This window comes from Triticum aestivum, chromosome 6A (assembly GCF_018294505.1).
Source record: "Triticum aestivum cultivar Chinese Spring chromosome 6A, IWGSC CS RefSeq v2.1, whole genome shotgun sequence".
In the NCBI taxonomy this organism is placed as follows: domain Eukaryota; kingdom Viridiplantae; phylum Streptophyta; class Magnoliopsida; order Poales; family Poaceae; genus Triticum; species Triticum aestivum.
Window position 1 is genome coordinate 16,196,458 of NC_057809.1, and position 15,996 is coordinate 16,212,453.

The 15,996-nt window shown below is 44.6% G+C and overlaps 2 protein-coding genes across 2 annotated transcripts; both read right to left on the minus strand.

Annotated features, from left to right (window-relative positions):
- Positions 1–1,084: 1,084 nt before the first annotated feature.
- Positions 1,085–2,084, minus strand: LOC123130017 (germin-like protein 2-4). The gene has a single exon (XM_044549971.1). The coding sequence runs from the start codon at positions 2,009–2,011 to the stop codon at positions 1,325–1,327; it is 687 nt and encodes a 228-aa protein (XP_044405906.1). The 5' UTR covers positions 2,012–2,084; the 3' UTR covers positions 1,085–1,324.
- Positions 2,085–4,696: 2,612 nt separating this feature from the next.
- On the minus strand, positions 4,697–8,308 carry LOC123131698 (subtilisin-like protease SBT3.8). The gene is made up of 10 exons (XM_044551375.1): positions 8,077–8,308; positions 7,902–7,993; positions 7,717–7,814; positions 7,458–7,619; positions 6,737–7,347; positions 6,546–6,622; positions 5,903–6,154; positions 5,672–5,789; positions 5,408–5,579; positions 4,697–5,310 (listed from the first exon to the last, which is right to left on the minus strand). The coding sequence occupies exons 1-10, from the start codon at positions 8,188–8,190 to the stop codon at positions 4,760–4,762; spliced, it is 2,247 nt and encodes a 748-aa protein (XP_044407310.1). The 5' UTR covers positions 8,191–8,308; the 3' UTR covers positions 4,697–4,759.
- Positions 8,309–15,996: the final 7,688 nt, after the last annotated feature.

The following is a 15,996-nucleotide window of genomic DNA, read 5'->3' on the forward strand; positions in this document are numbered from 1 at the left end:
ATGATAGAGCCTATGGCTGAAGCATAGGGAACACTTTTCATTTTCTCTCTATCTTCTGCAGTGGCCGGGCATTGAGTCTTACTCAACTTCACACCTTGTAACACATGCAAGAACCCTTTCTTAGCTTGATCCATTTTGAACTTCTTCAAAACTTTATCAAGGTATGTGTTTTGTGAAAGTCCAATTAAGCGTCTTGATCAATCTCTATAGATCTTGATGCCCAATATATAAGCAGCTTCACCGAGGTCTTCAATTGAAAAACTCTTATTCAAGTATCCTTTTATGCTATCCAGAAATTCTATATCATTTCCAATCAACAATATGTCATCCACATATAATATTAGAAATGCTACAGAGCTTCCACTCACTTTCTTATAAATACAGGCTTCTCTAAAAGTCTGTATAAAACCATATGTTTTAATCACACTATCAAAACATTTATTCCAACTCCGATAGGCTTGCACCAGTTCATAAATGGATCGCTGGAACTTGCACAATAAAACATTCAGGTTGCATCATATACTACTCTTCTCCTAGAAATCCATTCAGGAATGCAGTTTTTACATTCATTTGTCAAATTTCATAATCATAAAATGCGGCAATTGCTAACATGATTCGGACGGACTTAAGCATCGCTACGGGTGAAAGGTCTCATCGTAGTCAACTTCTTAAACTTGTCGAAAACCTTTCGCAACAAGTCGAGCTTTGTAGGCAGTAACGTTACCGTCAGCGTCAGTCTTCTTCTTTAAGATCCATTTATTTTCAATGGCTTGCCAATCATCGCGCAAGTCAACCAAAGTCTACACTTTGTTCTTGCTAGATCCCAAGCAGTCCGCATATTGCGAAAAAACCAATAGGTGTTGAAACCTTTGTCCATGTAAACACGAACCAAGATCATCCAGCGGATATCCTCCACCGCCGGGGCGTCAGTCTCACCGCCACCGCATAGTGCAGAACATCCAGAATTGAAGCTCTTCTCGGCCTCCAATCCCTCCATTCTCTCAAAGGAAGACATGGATGAAGTGAGTGTTAGCTAGAGTGACATGAACATTAATTTGTTTGGTGTCATATACTCGCCTCAAGATTTGTCTACTAATTTATACTATGCCTTATACACTTCTCACATCATTACACCGACGGATGAGCCTTGCCGACCACCACTATAAGTATAAATCCACAAGTATATATTAATCAAATGGAAAAGAAATAAGTATTGCCCATACTCCCAACCAACAAGTCTACTACACCTGTCAACTAATCATGCACATGCGGCCACGGCCGGCCGCCATGGCCGACCAGCAAGGAGGGAAGTACTAGTAGTAAACTAGTCCTCCAGCTCGGCCTTCTTGGGCACGCCGAACCGCTTCTCGATCCGCCGGAGCTCTTCCACGGTGAGCCCAAAAGCCCTCTCGAGGACGGCGTCCCTGATCCCGGACCCGAACACGGTGGCCGGGATGCGCACGATCCCTGGGTTCTCGCTGTTGAAGGTGCCGTAGACGGTGGCGGGCTGGTCGCCGACGTTGAGCTGGAAGTGCACCATGCCGCGGGGGAACACCATGACCTCCCCCTCCACGAGGACCTTGGCGAAGAGGCGGCCCCCCGTGTCGACGAACCCGGCGTAGACGCGGCCGGCGAGGACGAGCGCCGTCTCGGTGGCGCGCGGGTGGTAGTGCGGCGGGTTGACGCCGCCGGCGGCCGAGAGGTCGGCGCGCGCGAAGGACATGCCGAGGGTGTGCAGGCCCGGGAACTGCGCCGGCGTGACGGACACCCCCGCGAACCCCGTTTCGGCCGAGAAGTTGCCCGCGACCCGCACGCCCGAGAAGGCGAAGTCGCCCGCGGTGAGGTTGGCGGGGCTCCTGCACGGGTAGGAGCGGATGAGGTTGAGCTCCACGGGCCGGCCGCGGCCGGGGTCCGGCACGCAGAAGTCCTGCACGGCGTCCGGGTCGGCGCCGATCGCCGCCGCCGGGAGCAGCGCGGCGAGCAGGAGGAGGGCAAGATGGTGCGTCGCCATTCACTGCTCAGCTCGCCAGCTGCACTTCACTTGTTGACGTACTGGCTGGGCGCTAGTGGCGTGGTTATGTAGACAGGTCGCAACTCCGCGTGCATTGCAGGCCTTGCAACTTTTTTTTCCTTTTTGAACGGAAGCTTTTGCAGCTTCCTGGAAGCACGTAGTGGTCCTTGTAGCTGTAGGCCATGAAACCGTTATGTGGGGATAGCGATCGGTCGACATTTCTGACCGGAAAAGTCGCTCAAAGACTTTCAAAGGGAATCGTACGGAATTTTATTTTAGTTTTTATTAGTTTCAAGCGAATCAGCCTGAATTTAGATTGAAATCTAACGGCTGCGATTTATTGTTCATCTCCCGCTCCTGACCCTTTTCGCGTTGCCCCTCCTCCTTACCCCCCTACTTCTCTGCAATCATCGACATCGCACCAAGCCGTGTTGTCCCCGCCACCGGCAATGTACCGACGAGCCCTCCCAGGCAACACCGTGGCCGGCTGCGGCGTCCTTTTTTTGAGCTCGATCTGAGAGGCAGTCACCGTCCTCCCCCCCACCTCACTCGCCCCGTCAACCCTCTGGGACACGAGCTTCGCCCTATCTGTGGCACACTCCTGGCTCGGCCTCGTCGTAGACATCATGGCCAACTGCTTCACGCCGCCTTCTTCAAGAATCAACTGACGTGGCGTTTTTTTTAATAGCACACACATTGAGGAAATATGTAGTTTCTTCTCTTTTTTTCGGCTTAATATGTAGATTCTTCAATAATCTGTCGTGTCAGGGATATATTCGGGACCAAAAGGTGGAGGGCCAGGGTGTGCATGGTGATGATCCATCGAACGGTTTAGTGATGGCATATATGATTCTCCATAATTATATCAACTAAAAAAAGCATGTGTGCATGGTGATCGAATATTAATTATTGGCATATATGGGTGGTGAGTGGGTGTGGCCCCTGTGAGCGTGGCGACGTGCTTGTACCTTTCCATGATCACGCTATCTCCGGGCACATGATGCTTTCGTGGCGTAGCAGACTCTCCGTGCGGTGCCTCCAACCGCCGGCTGCAGCCACGCCACCGGGCAATGCCTTGCCGCCGACGCAACTCGCCCTAGCATGCATCATTGCCAGCGCAACAACATACAGGTCGGCACAGTACCGTACGTGATATTCCATTATTCCCCGTTTCGTTATTGTGTGTACTTAACAGTCATTTCTATGATTGGTACACTTACCACACGTGGTGTATACATGCTTGAAAGAAGTTACAGTATTTTCATTCCTATAAAAGTCAGGCGTATTTTGTTTCGTTAAGACATGCATTTGAGCAATAATTACTCCACAAATACAAGGTTATATGACTTGAAATTTGTGCCACTAGATTCGTATTTAGAAGTACTTTGTTATGGTAGTGATTTTGTATCACATACATAAAATATTTAAAGAGTAATTGTTGGTCAAAGTCTTGTTTCAACGAAACAAAATACGCCTCATTCATCAGAACGAAGGGAGAAAGACGGCTGGAGCATTGAAATATATTGCCCGTCTCTTTTTTCATCGGTTCAGATCCTGATTGGACAGGATGTTGGTGCACACAGTTCAATTCAATACGGTATGAGAAACAAGGTCTTGGCTTCAAGACTCAGCCATCAACCTAGGCAGTAGGGCATTATTTTAGGGCGTGTGAACGTGTTAAGTATCTACATTTTATCTTATATTTATCTCCTTCGTTGCATAATACAAGATACTTTATACTATTTTGATATGAACAAGTACAATATAAGGGTGTAGGTTTATTTCCCTTTCCTAGGTCCTGGCCCAACCAGCTCCACTCATCGGGCGACACATGGAGGGGGGGGGGTGAGGCCGTGGGTGGGCCTTCCTATAGTATACTAGAGCATGAAGGCCCGCGTTGCCACGCTCATCCATTTTAATAGAAAATTGTAGAAATATCTATCAGAAATAATATTGTACCAATATATCTACTAAGTATTAGTGTTTGAAATTATTGTGTCATGAATATAAAGCTTCATCCATTATACTGTTTCTTAATAGCTACAATATCATGTCTATGTTGTTGGTGGTGGGCCATGAGTTTGTCCCTGCTTGCGTGTGACATTTGTCGTGTGGGCCTTCTGTGTGTTGGTGGTGGGCCCTGTCACGCCGCAAATAGCAGTTGTGTGGTGTTATCATTCGTTGGTTGTTCAAAACCATCATCGACCTTCCCTCCCACCAGCACCCGTTGGTCGTTTGAAATGGTTTTGTTATTGTTTTTGCTCGTGGACTACACGACCGCATATTACTTGCTCCAATCCCTATAATAGCCAGCTAGTTGTTGCACCCTCGTGCGTAAGTCATTTTGCAGAAGCAGCAAGTTCTCCCCTCAATGAAGAATCAAGGTCATTAATTCGTAGAGGTAGAGGTATCGCCTAGTCTCTCCTCCTCACAAAATTAAAATCAAGATCCTACTTTTGTTTGCAGTTCTTGTGTGATTGTTAATAACACTAGCTCTGCTAGTTGCAATAAGTAATGAGTAGATGATGGTATATGAAGCGGTCCTGTATTTTTGCATAACCGAAAATATAAGCAAGTAAATGAGAGTTTAGAGGTTTTCTTGTCGAGAAAGTTGAGTCCGGTTCATAAGTTCACTAATAGCATCTCTCGTCAACACGGTGACACATAATAATAAGCATGTGCATGTGAAAGTGAATAATCATGCAATCATGTAATATTATCTTATTTTTGCATGTTTCACCCGGTTAACTATGCAACATCTGCATAGAAATCCTGAATTGTAATCCGGGCCGCAACTGGAATCCTCACCACCTTCTGATCATTACCCCATGTAAGGCTGCCAAAAGTGTAATCCCCTTGTAGCTTCCACACAGGGGACAATTTCACTCGAAACATGCGAACCTTGTTCTTCGCATCAAACACTAGTACAGGTGGATCAACCTCCATCCTTACTCCGACAGGGCTCTGGATTTCTACATGGTACATGGAATCGACATCCCCAACGTTTGTCACCGTCCTTGACACGGTGACCGGACTCCTTAGGTTGGGAACCGAGATGGACGGCAAGTTCAGGTGGTATGCCGGTAGCATTCCCGTCGTGTTGCAGTGCACGGAGGCCTTCTTGACAATGGTGCAGCGGAAGTATTTATCGTAATCTTGTGAATCAATGTCGTAAACCAGGCCCGGATCAGCTGCCCCACAAGGGTTGATGTTGCCGCCTCCGTAGTCGAACGGGTCGGCAATCTTCCGAGGCAGCCCTTCCGCCAGTATCGGCATTCCGTGCTCATCGGTTGTATGGGCTTCATTACCATGCAAAAGCAACAAACAGATGAATATGCCTGCCTCCACGTACAAAGTTACTGTTGGGCATGTGCTAACTGCGTGCTTAATCATTACCGGTAGTGACAATGGCTGATTTGATTGCAGCAGATGACCAGTTTGGGTGAAGAGCTTTCAGCAGGGCAACAACGCCTGCTACATGTGGGGCTGCCATCGACGTCCCCGACAAAATTGCATACGAATTTTCCTTTGCCGCCAAGATGTTGACTCCAGGTGCCGCTATGTCAGGCTGTTAAAAGATGTATCAAGGCACTGAGATGACCTGTGTTGCCACGGAGCATGTTAAGTACAGTACATTTTAGCTTAGCGGCTGACACGTACCTTGATAATGGCGGGATAATCAGGCGACGGACCCCTCGAGGAGAACATGGCCACTTTTGGTGCCAGTGTTTCCTTCCCCGTGATGGTTCGCGCCGGTTCGATCTTCACCATTGGAGAGCTGCTCAGAAAATAAAACAAGAAAGTTCTCTCCAACGATCAGAACGGCACTTGCATGCCACCTTGCCTGAACTCAGACTCTCATTGCACAAAAATGGAACTTTTTGTGCATACCTTGCGTCGTCCATGTAGCTGGCGATCTTCTTTCCGATGTCGAGGTCCACGAGAACGCAGGCTATGCCCTTGCAGACATCTAGTGCTGTGAAGCTTAGGTCCGTGGTATACTGGGCAAAGATGACACCAGATCCCCCACCATCCCGGACGTACTGTGATGACTGCTGGAACACATCTTGATCCCCTGGCTGCATGGTGCAGAACAGGATCTGCCCTTTCACGTCCGTGCCATTGAGAATTTCCATGTCACAACTAAAATACAGAAGGTAAAATTATGTCAAGTATAGTCTTGTTTAGATCGAATTGCTATGGCTGTGAGCATCAATTGATGCAGAGGTAAGGGGGATATCCTACTTTTTGAAAGGGAAAAAATATTGAATGGGCCACAAAAATGATGTAAGAAGAAAATTGTGTTTTGCTTTATAGGATAGCGACAGGAGAGAATATTGAGTGCAAATAGTCTGTCGGATTTGGAAATACCCACGAAAATGGTACTAAAAGAAGAACTCGCGAAATGGTATGAAAAGTCTACCGTAAGCATGTTTTTATTAGGGTAGCGATGGGGAAAGAATAATAATGCTTACAAAATCTAACCACGCAAAAGAAAGGTTCGGAAACAAACAAATATCTTTGATTCACTTACCTCACTGGAACCACAAGACCTTTGAAACCACTGCTGCTCTTTGACGAATTCTTCCCTCGGTAATAGAGAGACTGTCCCTGCAAGGAAAAAGCAAAATTTGTTCACTTCATATTCTTGAGCTAAATACCAGAAAGCATAAATAAGACCCCTACGTCAAGTAGGCCCTCAGTTGCGTGTGAATAAAAACGTACCACTATCTGTTGTTTGCTTCCCAGCGTGATCATCGTCGGAAATGACCGATCAATCTTGCTAGCCGCAACGGTGATAGCCCACGGCGCACCGTTCCTAACTGTCTGTGGCCTTGGCCCCTCGTTACCCCCCGCATACACGACGGTGATCCCTTTCTGGACCGCGTGCAGGACGCCGAACGAGTTCTCGTCGACACCGAAGGACATCGACAACACGTCCACTCCGTCATGGATCGCGTCGTCGATGGCTGCCAGCACGGTCGCTGTGTTCCCGAAGCCAAGGCCCCAGAAGGACTTGTACACCGCGATGCGAGCACGCGTTGCGCCTCCCCGAGCGACCCCCTTGGCTAGGCCGTGGAAGCTGGCCGCCTCCACGGCCGAGCCGGCGGCAGTGGACGCACAATGTGTGCCGTGACCGTTATGGTCCCGGGGCGAGAGCGAGTCCGTCTCGAGGAACTGGTCAGGTACTCCCGCGCTATAGAACCGTGCACCGATGATCTTACGGCTGCAGTTTGTGCTGCCCCAGTCGTGTCCGACCTGGCACTTCCCTTTCCACCTTGATGGCACCGGCCCGTAGCCTGCGTCGTTGAAGCTTCTCGACTCCGGCCAGATCCCTAATTATTTGATATGATGCCATGACGTGAAATATTTTTCATAATGAAAAAAAAACTACAGGGTTACGAAGTCATGCGTGCAGTGCTGATTAATCAATTTAAATGCTAACCGGTGTCGATCACCCCGATGATCACGTCCTCTCCTCCAGAGCTGCTTCCGTGGAGCATATCACTGCCCGTCATCTGGTGGTTGAGCCCAAGAAAGTCCCAGCTCCGTGTGGTGGTTGGCGTGTGCCTTTTACTCGGTTGGACACTGATTACTTCCGGAAACTCTACACACATCACATCACATGATAATTATTCAACATTCAACACATGCAATTATGCAACCAAATTGACAGGTTAGTTAGACAACGACTGCCCACCAACCTGCAAGTTCTTTCGCTTGCTCTGTGGTGAGCATGGCGGCGAACCCCGAGAAGCCATGCTTATAGTTGTACACCACGGAGGCCAAAGATTCTTCCTTGCTAAAATATATTAATGTTTATAATTGCATACCAAAGTTAAGCAAAGGCTTTCATTTCGTTGCTGAAACTACATGTACGTGTGTGTACCTTTCGAGGAGAGAGGTGAGCAGATCATGGTGCGATGCGACGACATCGCTGGGATCATCATGCTTCACATGACCTAAGTAAGCTATATAGAGCTAGAGACGCACGCACGCACGCGGAAGTGTTAGTTAGCTAAGCTAGCTCCACCGTTAACCAATCGATTAAGCATGTAAATTACCTTGCGAGAACCTCCTCCGTGTGCTCTGAATGGAAGCTCGCAGAAGCAAAGCAGCAGCAGCAGCAGCACCCAGGCTACGCGCGAGCTGGAGGAAGACGACTGGAGTAATCCCATTGCCGATTGTCGGTTGATTAGTACTGGGAGACGCTACATGGGCTTAGTTTATATAGATGACGCGGTCATACTATTCTTCCTCGCGCCGCTGTTGCCGACTGGAGACAGACATCCATTGTCCCACGCCGCGTGCGATCTTGACCCTGTGTCGTCGAGAGTACAGGTCCAGGTCCAGCACGCCAATGACAGTCCAGGTATAACAATTAGAACAAAAAGAAACAGTCTTACTTAAATCTAAGTCGACAAAGACTTAACGAAGTCTCGGTTGATGCTATATCCTTTAGATCTCACATTGAGATTCATGCAAATTTTTCTTTTTAGCTTTTTTCCTTGCATGTTATGTCATTTGAGTTAGACTTGGTTAAATATCAGTCGACTAAGAGCTAGCCACACCTCAAAAAAAGTAATGATGTAGTGACACCACTATGATTGTGTGCAACATGTGACAACGAAAGTTATAATATATGCATATGTAGGACAATCAAAGTTTTAATATAGTACAACATGTGACGAACAGTAAATGTTTTTTGTATAACATATGGAGATTAAAAAACAATCATTCAGTCGCATGAATGGATCATTTAGACTAGGAAAAAACAATTTTCACTCTCGTTTTGCCTCTATCAATTCTCATTTCAGTTAACAATTTTATATGTCGGCATGTGTGAAAACATGTTGATGTCATATCATTGTAGATACATCGAGAGAAACCCTAACTGTGGATTCTTTTTCTCCTGAAATTTGTCTGGATTCTTTTTCTCCTGAAATTTGTTTGTTGAATTTGTCCAATCTAAAGTTTATATTTTTTATTTATGATAGTTTAGATGGCCAGCTCAAATTTTAAATCTGATCAAATTCAAATATTTTCTCTAGTTAAAGTTTCAAAGGCTCAACTTTTATTTGAAGTTATGAAGTGTTCAGTGGGCTATGTCTATGTGTGAATTGTACAAGGTGGCCGAGTGTCATTTTTTTTAATGGTTGGCAGTAGCATTTTTACCAATTCCATTAGTGCATTCCCTCATCTCATTCCTGTTTATTTTCGATTTCCTTTGCTTGAGAAAAGTGCCAGGACTCCTGAGTCCTGACCAGTTCTCTATGAGAGAACTTAGTTACGCACAATATATGGCATAAGAAACATAGAAACATATACATTGATATACACCAATGGCACCTGTTGCATATGCAGCGCAACCGTGAGCATCTCGGGCTTATGATGGAGGCGATGCATGCTGACACTTGCTGACTGCCCTCGCAGCAGGCCCCTTGAGTCTGTGGCCACTTGGTGGTCCTTTTTCTTTACTTCTCTTATGTTTTTCTTGGGTGTATTTGTGCTGATGTCCCAGCAGACTATTTTATTTCGTTGCACTTAAACTTGTTGTATGGACGTGATGGTGCGTTTATTTATAAACCTGGACGAAAGCCTATTTCGAGGAGTATGGGAATAGAAAACTACAAGAATATGCAAACAGTAGTAGGTTGGGGGTATGAATGCATGCATAGTAATACTAGCTAGTAGCCTTTCCCTATCAATGCCAAAAGTTTATTGATCGCCGATTGCGCCGTGTATACATGCACAACTGAAAATCCTGTTGTTCCTTCCACACCAGATTCCAAGAACCGAAGGCAGCCCAGTTGAGGCTGCTGTCGCGGTCGCATGCAGAGTCTCGCGCGCGCGGAGCACCCCACGCCAATTTTGAACGTGCGTTGGGAGAGAAATTGCTGCAGCCGACGGCCGTATGACTGGCAGTCTTCGGATGAATCCCGATATGATCGGTAGGAGGATAACTGAAGATGCGATGCCTGAGCCTGACCAACAACCGGAGGAAAAGTCTGCATTTTTACTCGGTAGGAGCCTTCCAGGTTGCTTCGTGGTTGATTGATTTGCGAGAAAGTGCCGACGAACTGGAAGTCGCCGTAGGTCCCATTCGGCGTGCATCCCCCAGCTGATCGTTGTGGACGCGGCGACGAAGGTGCCGGGTCCAAGGGCATCACATTCCGACTCAATTATTGCAGGACACAGATACATTTTTTAGATAGAGAATGTTTTTAGTAACTCGGAATATAGTGGATACCCAGCGGAAAATACAAAGGTGAACATGGGTGCGCGCGCACCCACATGAATAGTAAATTCATAAAAAATACTAGAAAACTTTAAAAAAATCTGAAATTTTGCCGTATGAACCTTAGACGATCATTCTACTCACGTGTGAAGTTTCATGATGTATTTACATCTATGGTATTCTTAGTGAAGAAAATACAAATGCGACCATACTATTCATTAAACAGTGTTTTTTAATATAGCTTCGATTATCTTTGATTTTGTCATTTTTGCCAAGATTATCACGGATGTGATTTCTTCGTGAAACTTCATATGCGAGTATACCAGTTGATTATGTATATTAAAAAATAAATTCAGATTTTTTTGATTTTTGCTAGCATTTTTTTGAATTGGCTATTCATAAAGGGTGCGCGCGCACCCATGTTCACCAAATCCGCGTCCATACCCAGCCTTTGAATAACTTATAAGACGCACACAACAGACACCTAAAGTCTTACAAAATAAATACACGTATAGACAACAATTGAGTCATAGGACTGACACTATGTCTATATCGAAGGAGCTGATGGACCAATTAGGAGATTAATGTTGGGTAAAAACCTTCCAGGCCACCTGCTCCAACCACATACACACCGCTTTCAATAGCAGTTGGTGAGGTTGTCAGAATCGCGATTTCAAAACGGATCGAAGCTTCAATGGAGGATCGCAAATCACAAAATCTTAACTATCAGACTCGTGAAAATGTAGAATATACTAATCAAAATATAGTAGAATCAATAAGTTAGTTTGAATCATAAAATCGTGGAATTGTACAATAAAATCACAATTATGATAGCCTGGACGGTTGGTACTCCGTTTGGTGTGATATAGACCACATATGAACCGCGTACATTAGAAAATAACTTGCAAAGGAGAAGAGTTTTGTCATTAAAAACAAACCGTTCTACATAGCCAAAGCAACCATAATAAGGCATACGCTCTTACCCTATTAGCGTTCCGAATCTATTTGGAATACCGTACAACCAGTAACCACAAGTATTGCCAACACTTGTGGGCAGATATAAATTGAATGCTATTTGGACGACTGACCACGTAGAATGTGCAAACTTGCATTAGAAAAGGAGGTATTTGATTGTCTCATCGTATGTACAAAAACTACACTTCTTACTTCCTTACCAATTGCGACAGATGAGGTTGTCATTGGTTAGCGCAACTCCTCTACAAAGATATCACATGAAGATTTTAACATTTAGTAGAATCTTTGACTTTCAAATTTTCTTGTGATTGATGGAACCTCTGAATGCATGGGCGCACTATATATTGAGTCAATTGTGAAGGACACAGATGTAGCACTAGTGCAGAATGGTGCTAAGAAGACACATCTACCGCACGTCTTAAACTGAACAGTGTGCGAATGCAGACATCGCAAATGTCAGAAAAAGAAAATCATGTGCTGGAAAACGGAACATGCGCGAAGACCGATCCATCAGGCACGATTTTGATGCACAAACCATGTGAGAAAAAGGACACACAGTCTGGGGGAAAACATGTGTGCGATAACTTGTCTTAACGCACACGAGTCGTATTCCCAAATTGTGTGTGTTCTTTAGCAAACAATATGTTTCTATTAATTATTTACGATTATTTCAAGCATCACACAGGTTTGATAAGATCAACTATGTGCGAAGTTCCACACATAGTTCTATAAGTGCAACTGGTGTACGACAACTCATCCCAGCGCATACAACTGTATGCTGAGAATTGTGTGCTCTACCGGCACACAAGACTCATGAAAGTGTGTGTGACGTTGTTTCCAGTTTTGTTTTGTGGATCGTGTGTGATGTGACTTGATATGTCTATAAGAACAATGTGCTCTGTTTAGAACAACACCATATTTGCATATACTAAAAACATCATTGCACACCTTGTTGCATAATCAAAGTAATAAACATCTGTTACACAAATAAATGAACATCATATTGCATATTTTGCTGCATAATGACCTAAACAACTAACATCAATTAAAGAGCGCGAGGAGCGGTGCTTTAAATACTCGTAGTCCGACTTCTCCATTGTCGGTGCTTGCTCGAGCTTAATGGCTTTTACGTTGAAATATTACCTAGCGGGCTGCAAGATCCTTTGTTCAAAGGAGGGATCGTTCTTGCTGGCATAAACCATCTCCTTAACCATTTCATAAGCATAGATGCCGCCAGCGTGTGCGGCAGCGGTAGTGGCCTCATCCACATATCGGTGTTCTTCTCCATTATTAAAAAAAGCTTTTGCCCCGCTTTATATATAAAGCAACGACCAACAACATCTTGGTACAAACTCATGCCCCACCACAACACACACACCTAAGGCAGATACAATGGCGCTGTAAGCAGCAACACCACCCCTGCCACTACAATAGCTGTTAGGGTTCTCAAATGTGAACACGCCACCAAGAAGAGATGATGCCGCATACGATGAACCATGAGCTCCAAACCGGAGCCTTGAGGAATGGTACGACACCAGAGTGCCGCCACCACCCGATCCGAGGATCATGGTTTTCCCTGGAGCATCACGACGGGCAATGAGGGCCGCAGCGACACCTTCAAGAAGTGCACGAACATTGCCGCCACCGGCCTACCCGAAGACAGAACAGATTTTCACCCCGGCCCACTGATACGTCTCCAACGTATCTATAATTTTTGATTGTTCCATGATGTTATATTATCAATCTTGAATGTTTTATAATTATTTTATAGTCATTTTATATCATTTTTTGGTACTAACCTATTGATATAGTATCAAGTGCCAGTTGCTGTTTTCTGCATGTTTTTTACATCGCAGGAAATCAATACCAAACGGAGTCCAAATGCAATGAAACTTTACAAAGATTTTTTTGGACCAGGAGACACCCAATGGGCCAAGGCAGCGCCTGGGGGGGTGCTCCGAGGGGAGCACAAGGTGGGTTGTGCCCACCTGGGGTGCCCCCGGACCGTCTCTTTGCTCTATAAATACCCCAATTTTCCAGAAACCGTAGGGGAGTCAACGAAAATCAATTCCAGCCGCCGCAAAGTCCAGAACCACCAGATCCAATCTAGACACCATCACGGAGGGGTTCACCACTTCCATTGGTATCTCTCTGATGATGCGTGAGTAGTTCTTTGTAGACTTTCGGGTCCGTAGTTAGTAGCTACATGGCTTCCTCTCTCTCGTTTGATTCTCAATACAATGGTCTCTTGGAGATCCATATGATGTAACTCTTTTTGCGGTGTGTTTGTTGGGATCAGATGAACTTTGAGTTTATGATCAGATCTATCTTTTTATATCCATAAAAGTTATTTGAGTTTCTTTAATCTCTTATATGCATGATTGCTTATAGCCTCGTATTTCTTCTCCGATATTTGAGTTTTGTTTGGCCAACTTGATCTATTTATCTTGCAATGGGAAGAGGTGCTTTGTAGTGGGTTCAATCTTACGATGCTTGATCCCAGTGACCAAAGAGGAACCGACACGTATGTATCGTTGCTACTAAGGATAAAACGATGGGGTCTATCTCTACATAGATAGATCTTGTCTGCATCATGTCATCGTTCTTATTGCATTACTCCGTTTTTCCATGAATTTAATACACTAGATGCATGCTGGATAGCGGTCGATGTGTGGAGTAATAGTACACTATAAAAAACATTTCGGTGATGATACGTGTTTGTCACAGTAGGTCACGTTTTCTGTCATGCATGTATATCCATGACGAATTTATGACAGAATCAAGATAGTCATACCTGTGCTGTCGTAAAAGTGTTTCATGACATTACCAAAATTATCATCACGGAAGTGTCCACTTCCATGATGAAGATTGAACCCAATGTAGGCATACCGTGTGTGTGCCTTTGATATGAGGATGATTGGAATGTTTGACACATAAATAATGTTATGTGAGACGTCGAAGGCGATCTTGGTCTTCATGTATGCTTCCTCATAGTTGTCGCTTATCGTTGAAGCATGTGGAAGAATTGAACTTGTCTCGTATTTGGAAATAAGGTGGAGTGATATAATTCATGAGCAAACTGCAGAGTGAAGTGAACCTCCTTGTGATGCCTGTTAATGTTGTGATCTCTTTGTGCCTATTTTCTTACACAGTGGAAGTTACTTGTAGTTTTGCTTGCGCTTTGTAAATCTGTTTTACACATTATTTATTTATTTGAACTAGGCTTGATGAGAGTACTCTGTTTTGAAAGAAAGAAAAATTACACACCAGAAGCCATTTTATTCAGTAAACATATAAGCATATATTAGGTTATACGAAGCTGAACTGAGAATGTCGAGTTATTTATTTAACACGGCAGAAACCAAGTATCCAACTAGCTAGAAATACCATAGAAGGAAGCCAACACATGATATCCACAAATTCGGTAGAATGGCAGCCATCATAATAATAAGAGAAACAATATATAATAAGAGATTGAAGTGTTGAGATCTCAAGCTTGTCATGTTGTCCTGCTGCATCTCCATCAGACTGCCTGCCGAGCGAATTATAACCCACCAGTCCTTTGGTACCCTATGTTTTCTTATCATCATATCGTTCAGTCTCAAGTTCTCAACACAAGCCTATGTTGGGTGAACCATAAAACAACTCTTTCTGAAATAACGGCCTGATGTTGCAATCAATTTTCTGGCGATGGCGCCTTGATGATTTAGGAATTAGGACACCATTTCTGCATGGACGTTATGTTCACCATAGTGCACTTCCATGATCCTTCATTAAAGCAATAGAAAACTAATTTTACTATCTCATTTTAACGGCGGCAAACTATGAGAGATCAATATTGGTGTGTAGTGAAAAAATTAAAGGGCAAAGCATTCTAGCTCCTAACTCTCGATTAAACTTTTGCAGATCAAGATATCAAGGGGCCTCCAAGTGACAATCAGCATCTACCTGAACCTGAAGGTTACATATGGAGTTTGCGGTAATTCTGAAGCTCGTTCATTGGCAAATCGACTGCCTACTGGAGAGCACTCTCATCCATGCTGCCGCTTTCTGTTTCTTCAGATGCGGCTACTTATGACGTGCACTACCTCTCATCTCTGACCTCCCCGGCTGATGCAGCCCGATGAGACGACATATAGATTACAGTTGTTCTCTTATTCTTCTTTTTTGAGAAATAAAGATTACTTGTAGAATATTCCTCTAAGAATGAGGAACGACGAGAGGCCATATAGGTTGAATTCAGAGACCCAGAGATTAGGAAGAAGGACATGAGAAGAGAGTGGGGAAGGTGAACAGGTTGGAAGAGCATACATGCAGCAGCCATAGGCAACAGTGTCAAATTCAAATCTCCTGGCCACCCAAACCTATTCTTCAAAACCGAAGTTTTTTTTTGAACACTTCAAAACGGAAGTTGTATTAATTAGTGAGGAAAGGGAACAAGCACAATCTGGGAGGAGAAAAATCTTCCCAGGGAAATTTATGACTATATATACACAAGTATTCAAATATTTATTTTCCAGGAACGTGTAACATTAACACCGAATGTTCAATTACAAAAAAGAGTGATTAGATGGCATTTTAATTAACTACGAATTTTTATTACCCCTTGGTTAGAAGAATTTGAACCCCCCACCCACCCCCCATTTCGGTATTTTTCCTAAGAGGCATGGCTCCCCCTATACACCACAGTTGCCCAGCCATCTCTGGCGAGGCCTACACCCACCACCGCCAGCTGTATCGGCGGGCATACCGCCCCCTACCCCTACCCCAT